The following is a 12109-nucleotide window of genomic DNA, read 5'->3' on the forward strand; positions in this document are numbered from 1 at the left end:
ATCATCGTCATCTTGGGCCAGTAGTGTTCCGACCAACTCTGTCGTTGCTCTGACATACAGCTTGATCGGTCGACCTTTGACTGGTAGCATTAACATTGCCAGCTTCATCAAATACTCCTTAATATTTTCGAAAGCCTACTAATGTTCTACCTCCCACTTGCATTCAACACCCTGTTTCAATTTTATCAAAGGAGATAAAACATTAGTCTTTCCTACACAATTAGAAATAAATCTTCGCATAAAATTGACCCACACAATGAAGTGTTGTAATTCTGACTTGTTCCTTGATGAGGGAGTGTTTATGATCGTCCGAGCTTTATTCTGATCTACTTCGATTCTATGCTGATGTACTAGAAAACTCAAAAAAATATCGGCCGACAACCTTGGAACCTCATTCACTCATATGACTTGCGTAAATGAGTGAAATGATCATTCACATCGGCCAATTTCACCACTACATCATCAGCATAGAGTTCCATGAACTAGTCGATAATGTCATGAAATATGACATTCATTGCCCTTTGATATGTAGCCCTTGTATTTTTTTAGCTTGAATGACATGATTATCCAGTAATAGGTTCCTAAAGGCTTGGGACACCTGAATGTTATTTTAAGTACATCATTTGATTATAACCAGAATTAAGGGTGCACACGGTTCGGTTCAGTCCAGTTCTGGGGTGAAATCGGAACCGAACCATTCTTTATGGTTCTAAGATTTTTCGGAATTGAAACCGGACCGTTACCACCCTAGAACCGAATCGGAATCGGACCGTGAAAACCGGATCAGTTCCATGGTTCTGAGCTTTTTATAATCCAGCCCAATTGCATATTCTATTTTATAATTTAGCCCATGTCCATTCGTGTTGTGATCCATTTGATGAGTGGTTTAGATATTGTATATGGTGTGAAAAAATACATTTATGAAAACAATCAAAAGGTGCATTGTAAACCATAAATCATGAGTCAAATATACAACTAAAATATATTGTAAACTCACGGTTCTAGGTTCGGTTCCATGTTCGGTTCCACGGATCGGATCCACAGTTCGGATCACGGTTCGGTTTAGTTCGGTTCTAGTTTGGTTTTACATACCCCCAAACCGGAACTGAACCGAACTAAACGGTTCTTTAATTTTTGGAACCGGAACCGGAACTTAGAACCGAACCAAACTAAACGGTTCTTTAATTTTTGGAACCGAAACCAATGCACTCTAGGACCGGACCAAACCGAACCGTTTGGTCGGTTCCATGGTTCTACCGGTTTAATGTGCACCCCTAACCAGAATGGCCATCTATGAAAGAAACCATCTGATGGCTGGTTGATTGGTTGATCAGCTAATCAACTATAGGCATAGGTTATTTGTCTGTGGGTATTGCTAAATTTGAATTTCTAAAATCAATACATACGCGCAACTTATTATTCTTCTTGACGATTGAGACTTGTGAATGATGGAAATCGGTGCCCATGCTTTTATCTTTATTTTTTAGGTGTATGGGTTGATTTGGATTGATGATGTAGTAGACTTAGAGTCGTCACTAGCCAATTAGCTTAAAATCCCGCAGTCGACTAGAACCTGCAGAATCTGTAAAAGCTAGAGAATCCGAAGACTCTTACTTTAAGTTGACTCCTGATATACGACTTGAGATTCTGAGTAAGAGACCTCAGTTACAGAGAGGGAAGGTATTAAGGTACCCTCCATGCCTGTACGTGTGTGCAGTCTCTACTTCATTTGGTAATTTAACCTTAGGGGATAAAATAATAGGATGTAAATTATTAAAATGAGACCAGGCATACTCATTTTTCTGATGTGACAGGGTCCAAAATTCCGACAAGCCACGGAGCTTACGTATAGAGAATATCTAGAAAGGGGGTTTAAGAAGAGATGTGATGATACTATAATGTTACATAAGAGGACTAGGCTATTATGAGTTTATGATGTGACAGGATCTGGAGTTCCGGCAAGTCACATAGCATACATTTAATGAAAATCTAAAGAAGCAGGGTAGTTGGGAGGGGAAGTAATGATGCGATTGACGAAGTATGCATGAATTATAGTGATGATGACACGATCTTTGGCTTGTACTTGAAATGACTTGGATGTTTGGGCGCACTATGGTTTGGAAGGGTTGACCTAAGCGGGACTACGAGGCTAAGAGAGGGTTGGATGAGGTTAAAGATGGTTGAAGAAGATGGGAGCTTGAGAACTCAAACACTCCCTCTCACTCTCACTCACTTACTCCCTCTCCCTCTCTCTCTCTCTCTCTCTCTCTCTGTGAGAGTTGGGTTGGCATGAAATGAATAAAAAAGGGGGTATTTATAGCCTCTTGGGATGATTTTTTGGTAATTATAAGGATTATGAAGGGTAAATGATGATGTGTCAGCCTAACATTGGTGGAGGGAAGGGATATACCACATGACACTTTTCTTATGGGTTAAAAGGCCTTGGTAAAATGGTAAATGGGTGGAAGTCTAGGGGTATAGCAGGTCCCAACATAGTTGACTTTCAGGGGAGTAAAAGCTGTACCTTAAGACACATATTCCGAGAGGAGGTGGTAATTGGATTACCTCTGTCTACTGTTCATCTTTGCAATTTTAGCCAGCTGGCTCATTCGTGCCTAGAAAGCGGCTTAAGGCTTGGGTTTAAGGCTTTGGCTTGGAAATAGCTTATGTATGCCTCGATTGAGGTAGTGGCTTGGGTACGAATCAATTTAGATAATGGCTTGGGTTTAGCTAGGGTTTGGATTAGGCTTGGAAATGAGTAAGGTTTTAGAGTTTAAATTTGTTCATAAAGATCATCCAGGCTTCATCGGGTTGTTATCCTGGGTGGGGTGTCTATAGGAACACATTTGAGATCCACTTGGCATACTTAATGAGCGTGATGAAATCGGCCTTTAGTAGCCATTCAATCTCTTCATTTATTTTCTACGTGACCTCTATTGTCATCCGCCTAAGTGGTTGCCTGTGTAATCGATAAACTTCCTTTATTGGTAATTTGTGCTTGACCAAACTTCAATCTAGTCCTGAAATCTCATGATAATCTCACGCGAAACAATTGGCAAACTCTCTTAGCAAATGGCTTGGGTCCTACTCGATTCCTAGATTCACCTCAACTAAGAGATCCAGAACCTAAGCCTGAGAGTCTTCCAGTTTATCGGGCGCTTCCTTTAATTCCATGTCTATCTCATACTCATCGGCCGGAACAAACGTGTCGCCTAGATTTATAAAGCAACCATCGTCAACATTTTTCAAGCTCTCTTCAAGCCCTTTTATTTTAGCCTTGAAATCGGCCGTTTACTTCCCATCTATCAATGTATTGGCCATAGGACATCTTCGATGGTACAATGTGGAACTGACTAAGAAGGTACAATGTCCCTTGGCATGATGTTGACCGGACAAATTACAACGGCAATATCCTGCATGTTGCTATCTGGGTTCTTTTTTATAGATATCCTAATTGGTCGTTCGTGCTTATTTCTTTCAGTAAAGTTAATTGGTCCCACTTCATCTTCGGAGTAATAAGCTTCATTCGCATTTAAGGTAGCCAAGAATGACTTGTTATCAACCAAAGCTAATTCAACTTTATATTGATTCCAAAATATCATAATTGATGTAGGGACGATGTGATGCATGCAAAAGGAATAGATCTAGTCCTTCCCGAGCAACACATTGTAACTAGATGAGGTATCGACCACGAAGAAAGGAGCCAATGCTCTTTTAGTGCCTACAGTCAAGTCGACCGGTAGCACACCATATGTGTTGGTGACATGTCCGACAAAGTTACTGACCACTATCTCAGATGGAATAAGATCAGCCGTAGTTATTCCCAATTTTGGCATCATTCTTGCTGGGAGAAGATTAACAACGACTCCGTTGTCAACTAGGATTCTGGTGACTAGGCAACCCTCAAGATGAGTAGATATGTATAGTAGTTTAAGATGCTGGGTCATATCATAAGTGAGCCTTTCTATGACCATCTTCTTGAACGATGCCCCTAACTCCATGGTAATAGTATTTACCTATGGTATCTCGTTCGTTCTCGGTGGTTCCTTAATCACATCTCATAGGAGAAAAGAAGCATGTCGTATTGCTACAGGGGGACTGAGTTCTTTCATATTGCCCGCCATTCAACTAGGTTAGGACGATCTAGCTTGAAAACTGGATGGAAGGGTGAGCACCATGTTGCAATCAAATACCACAGGTGATAATGATCCAAAAAAAATTTCCAAACTTGGACATTGCCCTCCAAGTGTTTTCAAGCCGTGATGCTCTTCAAAACTTATACTGGCACGCTTGATAGTCTCATTGGCTATTGAAATTGCCTCTACCTGCTTGAAAACGGGTGATGACACCTCCAACGCTTCTGTTGTCACCGTCAGTTCCTCAATTAGCAGATCATCCCCTTAAAATCGCTCATCACTGAGATAATCAGATAAAACCGTCACAATCACTAATGTTGCTTAATTTCGCGGTACTATTTGGCTGGATACGATCTTTCATGACCTGATCATGCACAACAAGCTTCAAAATTTCTTCGATCGTGTTCACGGTTAGCTGTTCCTCTGATTGAGGAATCCTCCAGAATGGTCACAATGGCACGACCCTTGGCCGAGATGCATTCTCAACCTCTGTTAATTCTCTTCTCACGGCCGCTTGATGCCACTACCATCAACGCTTTTGCATTAAAGTCATTACTTTAGGGGCAACCAGAAATTTGGGATGTGTGACCCTTTTTCAGACTCTTTTCTGAGTTGGTGGAGGCTTGACTATCCTTTGACTCAAAATTCTCTACTAAAGCTAGTGGTCGAGGGATGTGAATGTTTTCCATGGTCGATCAATATCTCTCCTATCGGTCCTTCTCGGAGTTGCATGTGTCGACCTGCCTTGCTGGCCGACGTGGAACTTCCATGTCCTAGGTCATTTTGGTGCATCAGCTGCATAGTGGCGAGGCTTGATTACTACGTTGCGTTGTTCTCGATTGTTCTGTGGAACTTGTGGTTGTAGATAGGACTAGTATCGTCTTGCTCTCGGCGGTTGCAGCGCACTGCGGTAATGACCAGGAACTCGATCAACCCTCTGCTAATCTCCGCAGGTTCATTATAGCCATGTTGGCATCCATATTATGTGAGATTGGGTCAATATCTACTGGCATTGCTTCTTCCCATTTTTTTCGAGAATTTCGACAGTCCGCGATCGATGTTGTCCTGAATGACATTCTTGAACACAACACACTTATTAGCGGAGTGAGAACACATTCCATGCCACTTATAATATTTGACCTTTTTTAATTCATCGGTCGTGGGTATTTTGTGATTACTGGGTACTTTGGTGAACTTTCTTGCTAATAATATATCCAATATCTCATCGACTCAGTGATATCAAAGGTGCATATCTTCTGGGCCTTTTGTGTGGTCAGAGCAAAATTTTCCGCCTTGACTAGTGCTAAGCAAATGAGTGACTTTTTTGCCTCTACTTCTACAATAACGACCTCGTAGTTGGGGTTGTGATAATATGTTCTGATTGACAAATTCTTTTGCCTAGCTCCTCCTGGAGAACCTCTTCATACCTAGAAACTTTCCTAGTTAAATCGTACAAATCGGCAGACCCCATTCTAATGAATTTCTTCCAGAGTTTGTATTATAGACTGTCTCGTGCAAGTTGCACAAATTCAGCCTCAGTCGTGACAACCTTACACCAACTTTTCACTCTTTTCATCCATGTGATGTAACTACTGCAAGATTCCCCAAGAAATTGTCGGAAACATGTAAGATTGGCCATAGTCATCTCCCTGTTCTTGGAAAAGAACTGGGCATGGAGGTTCTCTTCCATCTCCTGTCAGGTATGGACTGAGTTTGGCAGTAAGTTGGAGTACCAAGTAAAGGTTGTTGCAGTTAATGAATGAGCAAATAGTTTCAACTTATGATATTCATTGTTAGCTAGTTCACCACAATGCATAGTACATTGACCTACGTGCTTGATGGTCGATTGACCAGGGTCGCCCGAGAGTAGGGCAAAATCTGGTCGATAATTCTTCGGTAATGGGTGTTGTCGGTCAATACATTCGGGATAAGGCTTATGGTAGACCGGGATGGTATTGTGGCCGATAATCTGGCCTGCAATCTCTTGGACCATTTGCATGATTTGATCACGATCTATCCGCTGTGGTTCAACCACGTGCGGTGGATCAGAACATACCCGGTTCTGTCCCTCATGAAATAACAAATTTATAGGAAAATACTGTCCTCCCCGGTGTACCCTGATTCCAAATTTCAGGAATAAAATTCCTAACATCCCGTTCTGGCTGCCTGAACTCGGCATGCAATGGAACACTTCACCCTTCCTGCATTGGGACGGGAGGCGAGGTCCGTTGAAGGGGAGGTATCGGTGGTAGATGAGCCATGTTACTAATAGAACTTTATTTGATATTATATCGTGTTGCCGTTTGGCTCTTTCGGTGATGATGGCCATCAATCGGTGCATGCCTCGACTTACTTAGCCATTCATTGATTTACAATCTCAGTTTAAACACAGAATTGCTCGGCTTGAGCGTGTTCCAGCTTCGCCTGAGCTCTTCCGTATTCATGAACGTGTTGAATACTCATTTGCACATTCCAAAGTCCGATTGCTATCTCTTCAAGAGATGAGGTCCAAGAGGTTGATGCCCCCTCCTGGTTTGTGAGACTAAGCATTGGACTATTGTTTAGATTCAATGATTCAGGGGCTGCTTGAATTGTCACTTCATCAGTCAGAGGTGGTGTGGTTGGTGTTGAGGGTCTAACCCTAGCAATTCGATTGCTTATTTTGTTCATATTCTCGATTGATCGATTAACAATATCGCACCGATAAGTAATCTAGGACAACGGTCCTACCGAGCATGCCAAACTTTTGTTGTGGTTCGATTTCAAATTCGGTCATGTGATTAGTGTGGCCATGCCAGAATTGAATGTGCGGCTTAATTCAAATCGAATAACTATGACACTAAGCACCAAGATAGACAGATGCGTTGGAAATCAACCGTATATGACTGAGTTCTAATAAGATCGGTCGCCTATTTAACTACTCGCATAGTATTTCTTGACTTGATCAGGCAATAGTCAGAAGGTGGGGTTCATCATCTGAAAGTGGGTCACACCTCTACCTTCCATATGAAAGAACTTTCTTTCTTCAATACAAATAAAATAAAAAAAAGAAATTCTTACAATCGGCAATGGAGAACAACTGCAGAACGCCTCTCTGGATAGAGAACTTTGCTTAATAATCGAACTGAATTCAACGTACAAGTGTAGTCTCGAATTACAGCTAAAGGTAACAACTACTTGATTACTACTATGGATTACACTAAGTAATGTAAATGACAACTGAAAGTAAAAATTACACCAAGGAATGTAAATGATTGATAAAGGTAAAAATTACATTAAGGAATGTAAATGACTGATTAAGATAAAATGATTATACTAAGGAATATATATGATTGATGAAGATAAATAGATAATTGAAAAAAAGTTTTAGCTTGATTTGGTTTGGTTGGTATGAGATGATTTTTTTTAATGAATTCATTTACTATTTATAGCTTTAACCCGATTATTTGGATGTTTCCCAGGTTGTGATGGTTGCTATAACCGTTTCAGTGCTACTTATTTTTATAGCTTTTAATCTTGCTATTTGTCTCGATAACTGCTTTTGTATGACCACTTTTCTTTTAACCAGTGTCTTTTAATAGATAATGTAACGTTACTTGATAAACACGGGGCGGATTACCATAAAATCTTCCTGGCATAAGTCTAAAGATCTTCAATTACCCCAAATTACGGCCAACCTTTCCTCACGGGCTCTTGCCTGAATGGTTAGAAATAGGGTCGAACGCCGCCGGAATAGGTGGATCCAGGGTCGTGGCTAAGTCGCGTGCTATGGCAGAGGAGGTGGGGATGTGTGTCCATGGTTCAAATAGTTATGTTGCCATTGCAGGCGTGGGAGGATACTTTGGCTGAGTGCGAGGGTTGATAAACGACTATCCAAATGTAAAATTGAATCCGACCGTTCGCATTATGGGATCGACTACGACGCTTGTTTGTCAGATTTGATCTATTGAATCTTTTTCAATTCAACCGTCCATTAGATGTCCAGTCATAGTTATGTTGAGAGAATCTTTTCAGGGCGGATGAGTATACACTGGATCCATTCAAAGCTGGGTCCAAATATTTAAACGGTTAATTTCGATTGCACACGTACACGTCAAGTGTGTGCGTATGAACCATCGCACTTAGCCAGAGCATAATACAGTCGGCTTTGAATTCCCTCGAGTAAAGTCCGGCCAGAAGAGGCACGGAGGGGGGAAAGAGAGCGAGCCATGTCGTCTCCATCAGCTTCGGTAGTCCAGCAGCCGCAGCAGCAGCAGCAGAGGAGTTGGTGGTGGAGGCAAGGAATCTCAAGAAGACCTATCGCTTCCAAAACTCCTGCTGCTGCACCCGTTGTTGTTATCCATCCAGACATAGATCCTCCTCCCAAGCCATGGCCCCTTGCTCAATTCCTTGCCTTTGGTCTCATCCTCTTTTTCTCATACCTTCAGTTCCTGCCCCCTACCCATTTCCGTGATCCCTCCGATCCCTTCCGCAGCTGGATTCCCTTTGACAACTCCTCCTCTGTAAGTTGCTTTCTTTCTTTCCTTTTGAAAACTGAAAGAATTGGATGTCTACGCGTTGGTTTTATTCCTTAGCTGTGAAGATTACAGTCTATATAGAGGAGAGAAAGTATCGGTTGCTATTTCCTAATATTTAAGGGTGCGTTTGGTTGCACCAATTTCATAATATTTTTTAATGCAACTGGATCCGATAGAATGTGCGGAAGTGTGAGTCCTCAAGATCTGACGGTCTACACGATATGGAACCTCCACAAAGCTGAAGATGAACGGTCCAGATCTAGCGGTCCACCTAACCACTACTAGAGCAGATGGGTCTAATCACCCCTCTGATTCTATGGTATAGATGGCCCCGGATCACGATCTATGGTTTAGATCGTCCCAAGGACAAGCTAAATGGACAAATTTCTATGTACCACTATCTCTATCTCCCCATCTAAAACCAAATTCAAATTTGAATTTGAAATGCAACGGAAAGGAAGAGGCCGGAAGAGGCCTAAACACATGGGACCCACCCACTAGTGATTGCCCACCAGGGGGCCCCACTGGCCTATGTCTAGCATTTAATCACATTGTGGGATAGGCACAAAAATCTGTCCATCCAACTTGCCTAATAAAAAAAAAAAAAACAAACATAGTGATCAAAACAATCAGAGGCATAGGACCAGCTGGATCATCGTAATCTTCTCATAGGTGTTTAAGTACTAAGTGATCACCTAACTAGTACTTAATAACCCAAGCTTTACAATGCCTGTCCTAGTCCGCATGACCACACCAGATGAGTTAAACTCCCGATCTGGAGTACTAGGCCAACATACGCACTTATCCAACTTATCGAGTTATTCTGGAAACTCTAATTTTCACAAACTTCGACTAAAATCAATTTAAAGCAATACACACACACACACACACTCTTTTAAGAAAGAGTATTTGTTTGCAAAAGTCTAATAAAAACAACTGGATACTGCTGGTGGATAAGTCTTCAAATGTGTATTTATAGTTCTAGAAACTTGTTGTAGCTGTCACGGGATCTTCCCTACGCAGATGCGTAATTTGGAATCAATCAAGCTGCTTTCTTAGCGTAACTGAGTCTGGCCAATCAAGGACCTTTCATCATAGTACACTAAAGTAGCGACACTCAATCTCATCCTCCTATACACAAGAGGAGGGTAGCTAAGGACACAAAGAGTCACCTACGGGACTGGATACTTGCACATTGCAATGATTAGATCGAATCAAAGTAATCTGTAGGTAAAAGGTCCCTGCACGTGGCTACAATCCATGTCGTAAAGTAGACAATACTAGGTATATGTCGGTCGGGTCTACAATACGCAGGTTATTCTATATGAGGTATGACTTATCTCATAACCTCATAACTTGGCTATTAATTTAGGCCATAACATTGATCGCATGAAAAAGAATGTCGCGATTATGTTATTCGACTTGATCAGTCTCATCCTCAATCTTAAAAGATTGTAGGCGGATACGACTCACTCGTATCCTTATCCTTATTTTTCACAATAAAGAGAAGTTAATGTAGGGGCATTTTTACACTGGGCTCGAGTGGGGTCGCCCGTGGGATGTAGGGGCACACTTGGGGTGGGTGACCCATGTGATTTGGGGCCCACGGGGGAGGTCTCATGTTCGAGACTCCTCACTAGGGGTGATTAATGCACATTTCACACCACGCTCGAGTGGGGTAGCCCGTGGGATGCGAGGACACACTCGGGGTGGGCGGCCCATGTGATTTGGGGCCCACGAAGGGGGTTCGGCCGAGGTCCTAAACCCGTGAGATGTGGGGCCCGGGCTATGAGATAAAGGGATTAATTCGCCATACTCTAACAGTTCGAGCTTTTAGAGCAAGTGGTTAATTGTCCTGCATCAGAAGTTCATACCTCAGTGTATGAACATCACCCCAAATGTACCTCTCTTGTACATTCAAGGTTGATCAACCCGTGCGAGTGGGTGACCGGCTTGCTGACAAAAAAAATAGAAATCTTACACGATCTCATGGTAAATGTTAATGATCTACTTACCTAGTTTATATTAGTATTCAATATTGAATAAATGAAATGTGTTATTTATTAATGAAAGATCAAAGGTACTAAATACAAGCATATCACTCAAGCTTTCCTCAATCCCATCTGCCTGACGTGAACCTAAAATAGATCTCTGGCTAGAGGTTTCTTCATGAGATCAGCCATCATCTCCTTAGTAGAAATGTAGTTGAGAGTGACCTTCTTATCTCTTACTTGATCACGGACATAATGTTACTTGATTTCAATGTGCTTGGACTTCTGGTGGTGTTTAGGGTCATTCGCCAAGTCAATGGCAGAAGTATTGTTTATCTTCAATGATATAGGTTGACGAATGCTCGGTACAACACCCAGACCTAGTAAAAATCTACGAACCTATATACACTCCTGAACTGCAGCACAATATGCAATGTATTCGGCTTCCATAGATGAAAGAGCTGTAGATGTCTGTTTCTTACTTGACCATACGATAACTCCCCCTCCAAGTAAGAATACATATCCTGAAGTAGACTTTCTCTCGTCAGCGTCATTTCTCCAAACAGCATCAGAATATCCTTTAAGTTCGAGGCTTGTGCCTTCATAACACAACATTAGGTCTTTTGTTCCTCTGAGATAGCGGAATATACGTTTGACGGCTTGCCAATGAGACTGTCCCGGGTTACTTTGATAACGGCTGACTATGCCAACTGCATAGCTAATATCCGGTCTAGTGCAAAGCATAACATATATTAAGCTCCCTACTGCGCTTGCATAAGGTACTGAGGACATAGCTAATTTCTCGGCTTCAGTCTGGGGACACGATTTTCTGTATAACTTGGTAGCTTTATCCATAGGGGTTTCAACAGCTTTTGAATTTTTCATCCTGAACCACTGTAAGATCTTTTGTATATAGGTGGCCTGCGATATGCGTAAAAATTTCTTAGGGCGATCCCTGATGATTTTTACCCCAAGAATAGAGTTGGTTTCACCGAGATCTTTCATCTCAAAGTTCGAGAATAGCTAATCTTTAGTCAATATCAACAATTCAATGTCATTACCAGCTACCAAGATATCGTCTATATATAGAGATAGTATCAGAAAAGATCTTCCAGACCGTTTCATGTATACACAATAATCTTCCTCATTTATTGTGAATCCAAAAGTAGTGATGGCTAAGTGAAACCTCATGTACCATTGTCTTGAAGATTGCTTCAGCCCATCTATAGATTTCAATAATTTACAGACTTTCTTTGGATGCTTTTTGTCCACATAACCCTTGGGCTGTTGCATGTATATCTCTTCATCCAAGCCACCATTTAAGAATGCGGTCTTTACATCCATATGATATAACTCTAAGTTTAAACTTGCGACAATGGACAAGATCATGCGGATTGAGGAGAACTTTGCAACAGGTGAAAAAGTCTCCTCGTAATCAATGCTTTCTTTTTGTGTGAAACCTTTA

At 41.6% G+C, this 12109-nt stretch overlaps 1 protein-coding gene across 1 annotated transcript in view; it reads left to right on the forward strand.

The window, feature by feature from the left end:
• The first annotated feature begins 8285 nt into the window (after window positions 1–8285).
• Window positions 8286–12109, forward strand: part of LOC131250680 (uncharacterized) — a 47371-nt gene continuing 43547 nt past the window's right edge. The window contains exon 1 of the mRNA XM_058250964.1: window positions 8286–8638. Coding sequence (XP_058106947.1) covers window positions 8345–8638 — 294 coding nt within the window. The 5' untranslated portion in view covers window positions 8286–8344. The remainder of the gene's footprint in view (window positions 8639–12109) is intronic.

This window comes from Magnolia sinica, chromosome 1, assembly GCF_029962835.1.
Source record: "Magnolia sinica isolate HGM2019 chromosome 1, MsV1, whole genome shotgun sequence".
Taxonomy (NCBI): Eukaryota; Viridiplantae; Streptophyta; class Magnoliopsida; order Magnoliales; family Magnoliaceae; genus Magnolia; species Magnolia sinica.